The sequence below is a fragment of the Hippoglossus stenolepis genome, chromosome 3 (genome assembly GCF_022539355.2).
Source record: "Hippoglossus stenolepis isolate QCI-W04-F060 chromosome 3, HSTE1.2, whole genome shotgun sequence".
Taxonomy (NCBI): domain Eukaryota; kingdom Metazoa; phylum Chordata; class Actinopteri; order Pleuronectiformes; family Pleuronectidae; genus Hippoglossus; species Hippoglossus stenolepis.
Window position 1 is genome coordinate 14833130 of NC_061485.1, and position 15984 is coordinate 14849113.

The 15984-nt window shown below is 42.2% G+C and overlaps 2 protein-coding genes across 3 annotated transcripts; one reads left to right on the top strand and one right to left on the bottom strand.

Moving 5' to 3' along the window:
- Positions 1-520: 520 nt before the first annotated feature.
- On the bottom strand, positions 521-4275 carry ndufaf3 (NADH:ubiquinone oxidoreductase complex assembly factor). The gene is made up of 6 exons (XM_035151461.2): positions 4152-4275; positions 3242-3434; positions 1834-2029; positions 1671-1737; positions 1387-1487; positions 521-963 (listed from the first exon to the last, which is right to left on the bottom strand). The coding sequence occupies exons 2-6, from the start codon at positions 3328-3330 to the stop codon at positions 856-858; spliced, it is 561 nt and encodes a 186-aa protein (XP_035007352.1). The 5' UTR covers positions 3331-3434; positions 4152-4275; the 3' UTR covers positions 521-855.
- Positions 4276-4358: 83 nt separating this feature from the next.
- Positions 4359-15159, top strand: LOC118104497 (NCK-interacting protein with SH3 domain). 2 transcript variants are annotated; one of them, XM_035151413.2, is made up of 13 exons: positions 4359-4684; positions 5938-6050; positions 6149-6365; positions 7337-7412; positions 7660-8204; positions 9478-9648; positions 10716-10802; positions 11908-12046; positions 12138-12218; positions 12395-12523; positions 12999-13088; positions 13200-13372; positions 13525-15159. In XM_035151413.2, the coding sequence occupies exons 1-13, from the start codon at positions 4514-4516 to the stop codon at positions 13747-13749; spliced, it is 2217 nt and encodes a 738-aa protein (XP_035007304.1). In that variant the 5' UTR covers positions 4359-4513; the 3' UTR covers positions 13750-15159. The 2 variants fall into 2 exon arrangements, with proteins under 2 accessions (XP_035007304.1, XP_035007305.1); XM_035151414.2 differs by having other exon boundaries at positions 7663-8204.
- The last annotated feature ends 825 nt before the right edge of the window (positions 15160-15984 follow it).

Below are 15984 nucleotides of genomic sequence, written 5' to 3' on the forward strand. Positions count from 1 at the left end.
ACCCGACGTCTCCCTCTCGCCCAAACTCAGCTGGGATTGCCCCCCTTGTGACCCCTAAAGGATAAGCAGTCTAGATAATGGATGGATGGGTCCTTTAAGCCACAATCAATGCTTGTGTTATCCAGCAGCAGCAGCAGGTAAACGTAATCAAGCAGCGCCCTGCATGTGATCGACAGGGATTTAAACATTGGCAGATGATTAGAGATGAATCACATCGATGTTAGAGGATTTGTGGATTCTCTTATCGAGGGAGCTTATGTGAGAGAAGGACAAAGCCAGTGAATTATGTCACTTGCTTGCACACGGGCAGCTTGTGAGCGCTGCAGGAGACAGAGGACACACATACGCACACAGATATAAGAGGCTTAGCCAAATGAAGGACAGTCGCCACCAACACCTCAGGAACACGACGGGAACATATTCACAGACAATAATATTTTACTGTACAGATTCTCTTTATCTGCTGCACTACTCTTCATTGCATCTATTTAAAATGAAAAAAAAAGTACAGCACACTGTATATGGTCTTATACATTTATGCATGAAAATACATTAAATACATGATATTTGAGTTATTGCTAAATGTCACACTTCAAATATATCATTTATACAAATAATATTTTCTACATAGGAACGCAGGTGAACTGTATTTAGGTCTAATTCTGCGGCATTTGCGTCCTCAATTATATACACATGTATACACAGGGGGCTGCTCTTAACATATGAATCTGTACAATAACTGTTGTAACCAAACATCAGAGGTGGAGATGGCGGTTTTTCCCCTTTTGGAGCTTTGTGCAGAAGAACAGTCACCTCACAGGCTGCACCATCTAATACTGAAGTACATCACAGGACTTACTCCTGTGTTAATTCCAGGGCAGTGCTGACAGGTGGAGGGATCAGTCCAGCAGCAGCCATTCTCCGCTCACTGGTCAGGAAGTTGAAGGTTGCACATGCGTTCGGCTGATGAACAGCAGAAAAAGAAAAAAAAAAAGAGGAAAATTAGTTCAACCTCGATGTCTTTGGCCTTGTTCACACCTGCTATTAAAATCCGTCCAGACACAAGTTCGTTCGTTCACAAAGACCAAACAACACACACACACACACACATTGAAAACAGACCCCCCTGTATAGTCAGACTGTTTAAAATCATTTGGTCTTTGTGAATAGAAATGATCTACATGTTTATTAGCGTGTAGCAAAGTGAGATCTGATCACAATGTGACTTCACAGGAGACACATATGAAGATGGTGGGACGTGACATACTTAGAGCTGTCCCCTTGTGACTGTGTCTCTAACAGCAGAAGTTAGTTGCAGGTCCGAAAAGGCCTTTGTTCCTCTTTGTTATTGTTAGTCTTTCATCCTATATACTTGTTCTACTTTACCGTGTCTTGCACCTCCACGGCAATGCCTTTCCTCTTGAGCAGAGCGAGGACTGAGGGGTTGATTCGTTCAAGCCGTGCGCCTGTTCCCAGCACTAGAATCTCTGAATAGACGACAGGAAGAAAATAAGTCAACTGACATGCATCAGGGAAGTTTTTTTTTTGGTTATATATAACTTATATGAACCTAGATGAGTGATGAAATCAAGGAACATTTCAAATAACTGCAAGTAGAAGCTTTCATAAAGAGCACGAGGGTTTACTTAATGTTTTGATAATTTTTGTACCTATTCTTGGTTCAAGCATGTGGAAGAGCGAGACACTTTCCTCTGTGATGTCTTTATAACTGCCAACCTGCAGAAACAGAGATTTAAGCTGTTTAAAATGACACCAGAGCAGCACATCAGGCTGTTAAGTATCATGTGAGGTTGGTTTGGATGTTTCTCTCACGTTCCACTGCAGGATTGCAGGAGGCAGCACGGCACAGGGTCCAAACACTCGATTACCATCGATGTTGAACCCTCCGGAACTGTAGCTTTGGATCATGACCCCACTGCCCGGCTCCTTCTGCATGACGGACACTGTGGTACGTTGGTACATCTCATCATCACTGGGCCCCAGTCTATGAGCACGGCACAGAAATGGGCTGGAATGAAAGACAGGGAAACTCAGTTAGAACTGATAAGATGTTAAGTCTGATCATTTTCTGTTATTTATTGTTATTATTTTTATCATCATTACAAAGAGTTTTGAAGGTAAACTATAGTCATAAAATGCTCTATGTAGTTATGTGTCTATTGCACTTTTCTCATCTCTGTATTCTCCATCTCTTTGCATTTCACAGAAACAGGCTGCACTGCAGGGCTGCTGCCATATGGCCCAGTTGAAAAGCCATAGATCTGATGCCAACCTACTGAGGAGGCTGACAGCCAAACGCTTTGGGCCCGTTACTGCAGAAAAGAGGACTGAGGAGGAGCCACGACGGACATGAGACATGAAACAAACATTTCTGCCTGTCTGAAGCTGCAGCAGATTTCAGCAATGAGGCGACCTGGCCTGAAGAAAGTGTGGATGTCGTGCTTAACTCCACAAGATGGAGCCAGAGAGGTTGAGTGACAGTGACTATTTAAATAATAGAACAATAATAGAACAATAACAGACATGTCTTAAGATAAGTGTGTGTGTGTGTGTGTGTGTGTGTGTGTGTGTGTGTGTGTGTGTGTGTGTGTGTGTGTGTGTGTGTGTGTGTGTGTGTGTGAAATGCAAGCTTATGTGAACTGCAGGTAAAATAGCTGCTGCAATTTGTTTTAAGTGGAAAACAAAATGATAACCAGTCAGACAGAACCCTCAAGAGGAAATAACAAAAATTTACAATATTGAATTAATACATTTTTTATTGTATTATATGTTGTTAGCATGTAGTTTTGTTTTTCAGTTGTTTACATATTTTCCACCTATGTGAACCGATAAATTCACTATTTCTGAAGATGCCCGGATTTCAGCCTCACAGTTCTCTGTCATTATTACACCTAATGATGAGTCAGGAAATAAAAAATGATATATTAAATGATGGCGTGATTAATTGACAGTGAAAATGATGGTTAAAGCTCTTGTCTTCATTCAGTTATATATCGCCACAGGACTGTGACTGGACTCAGTTAGAATAAGCAGAGCTACTGTCTCTAAATACAACATTAGCTCTGCTTAATATAACTGACCCAACATTTGGTGACATGACTTTTTGATGTGGTCGTCTCACAGTCTGAGAGAAGTCGGATTATATGAGTTATTTAACCAAACACTTAGTTCTCTTCTCCCTGAATGAATGATGAACCCTGAACGTAAAACCCCATCATACCTGGAGGAGGCGGGCACAGCCCTGGAGGAGAAGACGAACCCATGTGCAGCTCTCTGAAGGACTCTGGTACAGAGCGCAGCGGAGGACATGTTGGCGGAATCAACCTGCTCTGTCCCACACACAGGGGGGGCAGAGTTCAGTGTGACACCAGCCGCTCGTTTCCGGTGTTGTGTAACGAATAATCGAGCTCCACCTCCAGAGGATTAAAGAAAGAAGAAAACAGTTCAAATGTGTTAAATACTTATGGACTCAACATACATGATTCTGAAACTTTGCATTTGTATGAAGTTTTCTTTATTTATTTTTGTTTTTTTTAATTTAATTTAGCATTTTTGTTTCTTATTCACTTTTTCTTTTCAATAGTTTGGCAAATTTTGTAGCCCTGGCACAGACAGTTTTATGTGTAAATACTGTTATTATTCATACTGTAAAGTTGTTGATTTTAAAAAGTGTCTTATAGTGAAAAATAACAAAAACAAACCCCCAAGCATCTTTTATTCAAACTGCTAATTTTTACTTATTCCATCGTGATATATTATAGATGAAATGATTGCATTCGTCTTTGTAAGACAGTTGGTTTTAAGACCGTTTTTATAAAATTGTATCTGATATCACCAGTCGAGTAATAGATGTCTTAGCTATAGACTGTAAAGTTATCAATCAATGTTTTTTTCAACAGCTTTTCAAAAAGACTTTAAGACTTTTGGATATCACCAGTTAGATAGAATAATAGAACCATTACAAATTGTGTGATCCCATTCCAAAAACTAAACTAAGAGGAACACTTTGTCCCATGACCCATGACCCATGACCATACACATACTGAGTTACACCCAGTTTACAACAAAGTAAGAATTTAAATGTATTTTTAAAAACACAATAAAAATGAGAGTAGAGTGAAAAGTCCCACCAGCTAAAGTGTAAAGAGTCAGATTGACGATTCTCCATCATCTCAACGCATTTGAAGAAGATGGATCCTTCATATAATAAAACAGTATGACGCTTCCTCTCGCTCTGTGCTTGATTAAAATGCCTGGGGGGGCGTGTCCAGGGTGTGATAGCGCCCCCCTGCGGTGTTGACTGGCAGCAGTCCCGGGTCAGATGATCGAGCTGGATTGTAAATAGACAGCAGCAGCCAGAGATCCTGCGGGGCCATGCCTCCACAGCCTCTCTAACCCGCCTCAGACACCGCGCACACTCCACTCGGACACCGCCGCGCTCCGGACACCGCCCCGGCTCTTCTCGGCTCATTCCCCGGTGTCGTTATAAAGTATGTACCGCTCCCTGTTCGCCTTCCGATCTGCGGAGCCCAACTCGCTGCACTTCGCGGCCGGGGAGAGCTTCCTAATCCTGGAGAGGAGCAACAATCACTGGTGGCTGGGGTCCCGCTGCAGCTCCGGGGAAACCGGCTACATCCCCGCCTCGTACATCGAGAAGATCAAGGTGAAAACCGCCCGATTCCCACTGTTTGTCTCAGGGAATTCAACTGCGACTGAGGAGAAACGCAGATCAGGGGTTGATGGGATCGAGAGAGACGGCTCCTGCGTGTGTGTGTGTGTGTGCGTGCGTGTGCGTCTGTTTGTTTGTTTGTTTGTGTGTGTGTGTGTGTGTGCGTGCGTGTGCGCGTGTGTACAGCTGCAGCAGTGCAGGCCCCTGCTGCTGGAGCTGACTGCTGATTTCTGCATGTTTGCTGAGGAACACATGAATTATTGGAAGGAAGGGAAGATGCATTATTGTAGAGACTTGGCCTCCCGCACAGCAGCACTGCAGCTGCTGACTGCAGTGAGAGAGAGGGAGAGGGAGAGAGAGAGAGGAGGTGCAGGACAGGAGGAGGAGGAGGAGAGAGGACAGGATGGAGGGATCCAGTCCAGGGTATGAGAGAGAGGACTGCTCCAAAAACAAGAAAACAGAAAACAATTAGTTCTACAGACTCTCAACTAACCTTCTTATTGTTTAAGAAGTAGCCACCTTCCTCCACGTAGCTTTGGAGTTTCTCTCCGTCACACCCAGTTAGTTAGTTATTTCATCAACACAAACAGATAAAGCTATTTGGGTCCAAACAATACAAAAGGCTCTCATGTTCAAAACAAACCCATTTGTAGAAGAACAAATATATAGTCTTTTCTAGAAAGCTCAGTGGCTGAGCAGACCTGAGTCATGTAAAAGTCTCTGTGTGGTCTTCAATGTGCTGGTATGAAGTGGATGGGCAGATATGTATCCAGGTTGATGACTTGTTAGTTCTTGTATCTTGTTCCCTCCTTAGATATTAATTACTCAACAATCTCTCTACAGTCACTTTCAATGGGATTTTGTTCTCCCACTTTCTCAGATAAATGTGAGTCCGTGACTTACAGGAGGAGAGGAGACTCACACTGAACTAGTCCCAGCTTGTATTTTGTAAAATCATGGGCTCAGACAGGAATGCTGCCTCCTGTTGGTAATGACACTGGCCGAGGAGGTTTAATGAGGCCGAATGTGAGGCCTCACTGAAACACTCTGGTGGAAAAGGCTGTTTTTTGTTAGATAACTGCCCCAGTTTTTTTTTTCCGCCTGCAGTCACACACACACAAATGTCCCCAGGCCACTATTTTCTCCTGTTTTCTTTAAAGTTTAATAATTATGCAGGCTGCCACGATAATACATATTTGATTTGTTCATCTCCCTCCCTTCGTGTTCTCCTTTTCTGAATCTGCCAGGCTCCAGAGCAGGATGAGGTGTTGCAGTCCATCGACCGAGCAATCGAAGGCATCCACAACGTGGCCTTAAAAAATGGAGGCAAATACAACCTGGAGCAGCGAGACGTTCTGCAGTGAGTTCAACATGCTCATGTCCAATGTGTCACGTTTAACACTAAGACATCGTCCCATCAGTGTCCTCCACACGAGTCATTTTCCTCCTCTATCACAGGAAGTTGATCCATCACAGGAAGGAGACCTTGGCACGACGAAGTTCCTCCTCCTCCTCCTCCCTTCAGAAACAAGGCCTCCCTACTTCCAGCAGTGAAATATCTCTCAGTAACACTCCTCCTCCAGCCAATGGCCTTAACCGAGACTATGGACGACACAGCAGCGTGCCGTTATCAGGAAGCATGGACAACATGCAAGGAGAGCAGGGCTTGTATCAGGTAACACACAGTGTTTACTCAAAGTGCTCTCAGTGTCTTTAATTTACTATTTGTAACTCGTGCAATCACAGCCAAAGTATTCTATTAATAAATAAAACATGTGTCTTAATTAGTTTGAGGTAGTTTTGATCAAACACAGTTTTACACAAATGGCTCTGCAGGTAAGATGTCGACCAGGAGCTGCAGCTTCCTCTGCTTGAATCCACTGATCCACATTCTTCTCCCTTCTTTCCTCTCATCTCCTCCAAAAATAATTCAGAACATGTAGGAATATGCATCATGTTTGCACAAAACAAATTACGACCGTTAAAACTGGCAAAAGCTGTGATTAGACGATGAATAAGTTATTCGATTTCCAGAGAAATCTTTGAGAGCTAATTTGGATATGATTTAACCATGTAGGAAATTTCCTGTGTAAAAATGACAAATGCTCAATGGTTCCATCTTCCTCAGTCTCAGGATTTGTCACCTTTCGCTGTTTTATATCATTGTCATTTTAGACTGTTGTTGATTACACAGACAGTATTTTCGGTCATTTTCTGTACTTAACAATTTATAAACAATCTAAATAACTTGAGGGTGGAACGGTGGAACAGTGGTCAGAGCTGTCACTTCACAGCAAAAAGGTTCCCGGATCGGATACTTTCTGTGCTGAGTTTACATGTTCTCCCCTTGTCCGTTTGGGTTTTCTCCAGCTACTCTGGATGCCTCCCACAGTCCAAGTCCACATGTAGATTGGGGTTAGGTTACTAACAACTATCTGCATGTTATTACTATTACTAATAACTGTTAGTTGCAGCCCTATACAATAATAACGCTGGACTAGTTTTAAGTTAATAAAAACATTTTCTGGTGCAAATTCAGTTACAAATTTGCATTGAGTCGAGCCCCCAAAAGTTTGTGTGCTGCCCCCAGTTGCCTGCTTTGCCCTGTGGGTAATCCAGCCTTGTCTGTGTGTCCCCCTCCTGCAGGTGCCCCCTCAGCCTCGACGTGCGGCTCCGACCACCCCTCCTCCCCCCGAGAAGCAGAGAAACACTCGACCTGCAGGTTAGTGAACAGCAGTGGGAACATGGGGTTTAATTCTCCAGCTCATTCCCAACATATCTCAGTGTTAGATCACAAGGTGTTTGTTTTCCTGCTCCTTTTAGCTGATGCTACCTGCTTCAGCTCTTACTACATAAACAGACTCTATTCTTAGTCTTAGCTCACTGTGTCCTCTCTGTAACTGGAGCTCTCTCTCTCTCTCTCTCTCTCTCTCTCTCTCTCTCTCTCTCTCTCTCTCTCTCTCCGTCAGCAGAGCCGGATGTCCCCTCCAGAGTGTCCTCTCTCTCCTCGTCCCCTGCTCCCTCCCTCTCAATCAGCACCACCTCTTTGGAGTCGGGCTCCTGCCCCTCCCTGGTCTCCTCTGATGTCAGTTTGCCAAGCGTCTCCAGCACTCCCCCTCCTCCCGTGCCATCTCGTGTGAAGCCCAGTGCGCTGCCTTTAGAAATTTTGCCCTCTGACTCCCCTCCTCAGCCTGCTCCTGTGAAGAAAAGCCCAGCGCCGCAGCCTCCCCAGCCCACCGCCACTTCGGAGCCCGCTGTGGAGAACCTGCCCGAAAGCGAATGGCCAGTTGCCCCCCCGTCTGTCGCTGAAAGCCGCCCTGGCAGCCCCACTATCTCTGAGCCGGTGCCCATGACCATCGGGGCTGAGCTGATTGAGCTGGTGCGGAAGAACACAAGCTTGAGTTACGAGCTGTCGCGGGTCGCTGTGGGCGTGGTGGTCGGCCATCTGCAGACCACTTTGCCTCAAGCATCCTCCGCCCTGGAGCAGGTTCTCCTCTCGCTGGTGGAGAGCAAGGTCAGATTTGTTTTCATGTGGATTCAGCATCATCGAGACTAAACCAGTGTTTGAAGTAACAGCTCCGTTTAGCATAGACATTTCTCAGAGTCATTGTTTCTGTCTGAAATCACTCACTCATTCACTCCTACATACTGAGTGTATAGAGAGTTCCAAGTAGAGGACAATACAATTCATTTATCAGCAAAATGAAAAAAACACCTTTGGACACTACTACAGGTTATTTTCTTTGTGGCATTAAGTACATGGTTGTTGTCACAATGAAAACATGCCATATCAGCATTGTTTGGTACATATCATTACCACCACAAAGGAGGTTATGTCAGTTCCAGGATTTCTTAAACAATGTGAGATAGGGTGTCAAAAATCTGTAATGTTTAGGGGGCTGTTATTTATGAGTGTGAGCAATTTGCTGCAGAAGTTTCATAATGGGACTGTTGGAGCTCCATTCTAGTACCGAGCATTTTTCCCCATATGAATGAATGGAAAATATTTGGTGTCAAGGCTTTTCTGGTTGTTGTTGCTTATTGAGTCACAAGTTTCTTTTGAATCAGACACAGTTTTGTTTTCACATCTCTTCTCTCTTTGCCATTTTTCATTCAACACGAGCACAATGCATAATGGTAGATATTGCTTGGTTATCGTAAGCATCACTACACTTCTTTTCACAGGACATCTAGACAGCACTACAAATTCACTATACAGTGAGTGGTGGGGGATTTTGGACATAGCCATTTTAAAATGCAGGGGACAGAATGTCCCTCATTTCCTGTTTTTAAATTCACTCTTTGCAGCTTCAAACTAAGCATGACAGAACTGCTGATTATTTCCTGGCAGACGTTTCTGTTTCTTCCTCCCTGTTGAACAGCAATCGGTGAAAGCTTTTCCTGCTGGCTTGTATTCACCTCCTCTTACAAGTGTTATGCCAGAAATACTCTGAGATCTAATCTCCTCAGTGAGCATTTAGATATCAAACCCTCAATGAAATGCTGATAAAGCAAAGATAAGAAAGTTGTTGCTTGGATGTATATCTTGTTTTATCACTGACTGCAAAGTGAAGGATATAAAACACTGTAGGTGATTTTATTGGAGCCAAAACTTTACCCTCACTACAATGTAAAGATTACACTACAATGCGCTTTAATTCAATGCCCACACATAGAATATGTTTAGACTTGATCAGTTAACTACCTTTTGTATTTCAGAGAATGGATCATCAAAGTTAATCTTTTATCAAGTTATAATGAATGTGGGTGTGTCTGTGTCTCTGTAGGATTCGAGTCCCGCTCTGCCAAAGGGTCAGGTGTGTCATGACGAGCAGCGGCTGGAAGTAATCTTCAGTGACCTCGCCCGTCACCGTGACGACTCCCAGCAGCGTAGCTGGGCGCTTCACGAAGACCACGCGCTGATCGCCTGCTACCTCGAGGAGCTGCTGAAGATTCTGGTATGACACAGTGAGCTGTGGACGTCTCTCCTATAACAGATCATGTTTCTAACAGGCTGCTGGTGAAGTGGGACAAGGTTTGTCACATCCTGATCGTAGATGGATATGACACATATCTAAGTAAAGATACATTTTTCATTCATTCAACCTTTATTTTAACTCAAATACATTTACATTATGGCCAAGTACACACAATAAACAAAACATTCCAAGTCACCAAGAAAACACAAATAAGAAACAGTAAAATCTGAAAACTTGCAAAAGTCAAAGTCGTAGAAATTTAATTTAATTTAAATCAAATGAATCAACTACAGCTAGAACAGCTGGGGGTAAAAAAAGATGATTTACAAATATAGATTTTCCAGAGGATAAAATGAGTTGAGCTGAAGATTGCTCTTGTCTATTATTTTATTATTTATTTATTGTATTATTCCTTGTTGCAGCTGCATGATGAGAAAAACTGGATTTACCGAGCTGAGTTAAAACAGTTGCCATCTGCAGAATAATCCAGTCATTCGAGGATCTTCGATGAGAGCCCACATGAAACCACAGCAGTGACGTGATTTATTTTTCACTTTTCATATCAGAAGTTGCAAAGTACATCACAACTAAATCAATAAATTCATCGAGTTGCTAAGGATTAATATGCACAGTAATTGTAACATCTGTTAATCTGCTTTAAAAAAAGAACTCAAAGAAGTTTCATCAATAGAAAGTTTTCTCTCTGGAAGAATCTGTGATGTGGCCCCAGGACCCGTCCAGATGTCATGTTGTAAATACCAGACATGTTTGATAGGATCACAGCGGCTCAGACGACTTTACAAATCCAACAGTGTGTTTAAAGACAAATCTGTGAACCCTCCGGCTGCCAAATATTTTTTTTGTTGGCAGTTCGTCGCAACCAAAACTCAGATCAGGGTTGGGATGTTCGGATGAGTTCTTAATGAGCTCCGTAATCCTCTGGAGTGTGCAGGGACTGTCTGCGGATTATGAAGTTACATAGTTGTGATGATATTATTATATCGTTGCTGTTAAAGCTAAAAGCTCTTACTTTTTTCCCCCCTCAGACTGATGCAGATCCAGAGGTGTGTAAGAGGATGTGCAAGGCCGACCACTTCGAGAGCATCATCTCTCTGGTTTCATATTACCAGATGGTAAGAAAAAATAATATCACTCAAATTATATTTTTATTTTTATTTCATTTTAATTTATTTTTAGCAGGAGAAGACAACAGAGCATTGAAAAAAAAAAGCATTGCTAGCTGTGGGCCTGACTCAAAATAGAACAGTTTTTCCCTAGTTGGGACAAGAGTGATAAAAACATATGCAGTTTCATATTAGTAATTGCAGTACATATACATAAAATCACATTACAATTTGATTTATAAAAAAAAAAGAAACAATCAGGGGAACTAAACAAGGAAACAAAATACAGAAACATTAGAGAGGAGAGGATGAAAGAGCCAGATGTGACAACAAATTAGTGATTGTAGGTTTGACCTTCCACTAAGTTGTTTATATGTGTGTTTGCAGTGTGTAACAGAGGTTTTTGCTCCAATGTGATAGGGGATCTAATTCCGGATTATTGTGTATATATGGGGAAAAAAAGTTGTAGGATGGGACTGGAGGAAGTGAAAGTGCGGTTGATCTAGTGTTGCATTCTTATGTTGTGTTGAGTCCTGGGATTAAAGCGTTAAGTGCTGGGGAGGTGGTGGAGGTGTTATTTTTGTAGGATCTGGAAAAAGCATTTGGAGGCCACGTTGTTTGTGTAGTTGTGTAGATTCAGTGCGTTGGAGTGTGAATGTGTGGTGCAGTGCGGATTCCAGGAGGGATGGGTGTGATTAATCTCATGAGCTCTATTGTACGGACTTGCTACTGGTTTCATGATTTCTGATATAGTAATGGACCGGATAGGAAGATAGGAAGAAATCGTTGATATGACATAAGTACTGTATGTGTCTGAAAAAGGATGGGGGATCTGTGGTCAGATTTTGGTCTATAAGTGCAGTTACTGGTTGAACGTCTTTGTTAGATTATGGATGTGGTTACAGGAGATGAGATGTGAATCGAGGAAAGATATTTACAAGTTACAACATTAATATTCAACTAATATGTATGGCTGATTACACATTCTGCTCAATGAGTGCTTCCAACCTCTGTGCAGTCCTCTGAGTGCACTTGTTCTCAGCCTCAGTCGTCTGTGTAATTACTGTGTAAGTGTTGATGTTTGGCTCATCGCTGCCACCGTGTGTCCGGGCAGGAGCTCCGCGTGTCACTGCGGCTGCTGCTGCTCAAGGTGTTCGGGGCGATGTGCAGCCTGGACGCCGCCCTCATCTCCACGCTGCTCAACTCCATCCTCCCCATGGAGCTGGCCAGAGACCTACAGAATGACACAAAAGGTGAAACCCCCGGACACGTCTCTGCCTCCACTCGTCGTTCACACACTTACTCAGATGCTTTCATGGTTATTGTGTGTTTTTCTCTCCTCAGAGCATCAGAAGATGTGTTACACAGCTTTGGTGCTGACTATGATCTTCTCAATGGGCGAGCAGGTGCCATATCATCACTATGGTATGAAGAGGCTTTATATATACAGTATATATATATTAAATGTTATACAGTTAAAAACAGAGTGTTAAAGAAAGTGGATTCTTCTCAAAAATGAAATTGCACTTAATTTAGAAAGTGCATTGAAGTTATACAGCATGCAGTAACAAAGACGTAATCGTGACCCTCCCTCCTTTCAGAACACCTGAATGCAGACTTTGTTCAGTTTCTGCTGGACGTTGTGGAGGACGGGCTTCCCTCCGACCCCACAGAGCAGCTGCCCGACACCTTCCTCAACCTCCTGCTGGCCTTCAACCTGCACCACACAAGTGAGACCTTTCTGACCGCCGGCATTTTGAGCCGTCATACCTCAAGTGTAACTGATCAAGTTAACGGAGACATATTGTGCTTTTTCAGTTTCTCTCTTTCCTCCAGTGTGTTATATGTTCTTTTTGTAGATGTCAAAGGACAGTAGTGTTAAAAGTCCCATAGTCCCACTGCTCATGAAAAGCCTCCTCATTGGCCCGGCTGCACATTTGCATAATGCACGCCCAGTGGCTAGTCCGGCACGTCCCTGAACATCAAGGTTAAGCAAGAGCGGAGGCTGATATTTCCTTCACGCACTGGAAGCGGTTGACCAATCACAACAGAGTGAGCCATCTGGCCAATCAGAGCAAACTGGACTTTATCGTGAGGGGGGGGTTAAAGAGACAGCGTCACCTCTTAACTCTTTTGAATGAGTTTTGATGAACTTTTGATGTTTTACGATTTACGCTTGTTTGTGTTTGTGTCTGTGTCGTCCAGCTCCCAGCAACAATGTGATCATGGAGGAGGTGAAGAAGAAAAATCTCAAGATCCTGTCAGAGAAAGTTCTTCTGCTTCTGAACAGAGGCGGTAAAAAAAACTAAAACATTGTTTGTCATATTTTCCATTTTCTATTTTCGAAGCGTCCTCATTTTTATTCTTCTTAACATCGTTCTTCCTCTTTTGTCCTCTCGTCTCCAGATGACCCCGTGTGTATGTTCAAACACACCCCGCCTGCACCGCACTCTGTGCTCAAGTTTCTGCAGGATGTTTTTGCCAACAGAGAGACGGCTGACATCTTCTACCGCACTGACATGATGGTGATGATTGACATCGCCGTCCGGCAAATATCTGACCTTTCACCTGGAGACAAGGTGAGACACACACACACACACACACACACACACACACACACACACACACACACACACACACACACACACACACACACACACACACAACAATACTATTTCTGTTACATTAACAGCTCATCATTATAATCTGCTCTCTTTCCCTCCCTGTGAAGGTGAGGATGGAGTACCTTTCCCTGATGCACTCCATAATGCGCTCGACGGACTACCTCGAGCACCAGCACCGTCTGTCTGACCTGCAGGGGGCACTGCAGAGGATTCTCCGGGAGGAGGAAGATCCCGGAGAGGAGGAAGGGAGCGCTACAGCGAAACAGATGGATAAGCTCATTGTGCAGCAGATCTACAAGGAGTTCCCACAGATCAGTGAGAGCCAGGTCTAACCATATCAGTATCACGCTCACACACTGTAGTCCGCTCCCATCAACTGCAGGGAGGTGCAATAAAGCTTGAAAGAAAAAGAACTGGTGTTTGATGGGACGCCATGTGATCTGTGCCAGACTGTACTGGGAGAAGCAAACCAGTTTCGCCAATGTTTTCTTGGACTCGTCGTCCAGCATGACTGTGATGAGGAATTAAGGAGGATGTCTTTGGTTCGCGTCAAGAAGGGAAAAATACGACAAATGCGTTGAGGAAACTGTGAGGTTTAGTCATACAGAGATTAAAAATAGCCAAATCTAGGCCAAGCCTAGGAGCTTTTCTCACAGTGAATTCTTAGCAATAATAACAATTAAAATTATACAGTAACTAACTGTACTCAAAGTATTTTGAAATTAAAGTAATTAAAGCAACAGTAACTATGAATAAACAGATTCTAACCAAAGCAAACAGATTTTAGAGCAAGTTGAAGGGTTTTGAGATGAAATGGCAGATTTGAAATTCTATTCAAATATTCAATCTATAGTTGTGAGAATACTTTGAGCCTTTATGTGCTTCCCTAACAGTGGGACCAAACTACTGTGTGTTGCTGAGAGCATTATTTCCTTTACAGAGTACAGAGCTTCCTCTTTCATCCACTTCCTCATTCAGTGTATTTAAAATCAAAATCAAGTTGGGCAAGTGTGCTGTCCTGTTAAGGAAAAGCAAAAACTCTGACTCGTGAGATATCATTACTAAGCTTTTAGCTGAGTAACCTGCTGCTACATACTGAGTCTCTCCTGCGGCTCAGTCTGGTACGTTTGTCGATGGCTCTGAACTGACACACGCTAAACTCCTCCAGCGTCACAAGTCATTGACTGTTTACAGATCGGAGGGGTTTGTCGCGATGCTGCATTCACACTCAGCCTAACTGTGCTGCAATAAGGCTTTTAACAACGCGTGGTAAAATACCAAGTATTGACTAATGTGTGTGGGAAAATGTGTTTTGCAGTTATTATCAAAAATAATTAACCAGTCAGTGTTATTGGTTTCTGGTTATAATCTCATAGTCCCACTGAAAATTAAGACATGGCAATACAGGGCATTTTGTTTATCTCCTCGTGGTCTTACTCTTAAACAGCAACACAACCCTTTCCTTGTTTCTTCCCTGTGATGTAGTGATTGATGTCGTTCTCCCATCCTACACTTTAGCTTCTCTGTTTCTGTCCCTGGCATGGCTCCTTGAAACGTGTGTCTGACAACACAATCCAGAAGTGACATCAGATTTATGTCCAAGTGCTCATTCATTCACTGTTGGTTTCTGTTTCAGGTGCGTTAGTGAGAGAGACGAACGTTTCCTTTGCATATTTAACATTGTCTGCACATCTGCTCTGACTGTGTTATAATTAATCTAATAAAGCTATATTTTAACAGTGGAAGTGGTCGGATTGGATCATTGTTTTCACGTTACCATTTTAACTTCTACCTTTAAAAATGATTAAATGCTTCACATACAATTGTGTGAGGAAAAATTAAGATGTATGAATATGCACTGAGTGACAGAGGTGCATAAGTTGAGGATTTACATCGTATTAACTGGTAAATACTAATGATCATCATTTTTATTAGAATTTCTTGTTTAAATTTGTGCAATTTCATTATATAGATACGTCAGAAACAATAAATGTTATCTATACTTATTTACATGTATTATAAATATACAGACATGTTTTATCTGTAGTATCTATACTTTTTATCTATGTTGTAAAATGTCATGTTATTTTATATGATAATGTTACACCCCCTCTTTTGCCCTATTCTTCATCTAAATATAAACTAATCGAAAAACAATAAAGATAAATATGCATATATGTAGAATTTAGTCTCTACATAAATTTTTGTTATTTCCGAACGAATAACATTACATTTGATATGTATTAACAAATAATAACTATGTAATGAAATAACAAAAAAGACTAATATTGACATAATAATAATAATAATAATAATAATAATAATAATAATAACAAATACATTGTATACAATAATAATAAATTGTTGAAAAGGCCAAAATGAAAATGGAAAGAAAAACAAACATTCACACACAGACCAACCTGCATACACATATTAATATACATATGTAGACACAGTTATCAAACGGTATAATGTAATAAATTAAATTTCAAAAAAACAGTTTGAGCCATTTCCACCCGGACACCATAACCGGGACGTACCAGAGCAGAGCGGTTGTTGCAGTCAAA

Coding starts and splice junctions, on each gene's coding strand:
- LOC118104497 (XM_035151413.2), top strand. CDS start 4,514: ATGTACCGCTCCCTGTTCGCCTTCCGATCTGCGGAGCCCAACTCGCTG. Junction 8,205..9,477: donor TCTCGCTGGTGGAGAGCAAG/GTCAGATTTGTT, acceptor GTGTCTCTGTAG/GATTCGAGTCCCGCTCTGCC. Junction 12,047..12,137: donor CCTACAGAATGACACAAAAG/GTGAAACCCCCG, acceptor TTCTCTCCTCAG/AGCATCAGAAGATGTGTTAC.
- ndufaf3 (XM_035151461.2), bottom strand. CDS start 3,330: ATGTCCTCCGCTGCGCTCTGTACCAGAGTCCTTCAGAGAGCTGCACAT. Junction 1,488..1,670: donor CATGCTTGAACCAAGAATAG/GTACAAAAATTA, acceptor TCGTCTATTCAG/AGATTCTAGTGCTGGGAACA. Junction 964..1,386: donor CCGTGGAGGTGCAAGACACG/GTAAAGTAGAAC, acceptor GCTGTTCATCAG/CCGAACGCATGTGCAACCTT.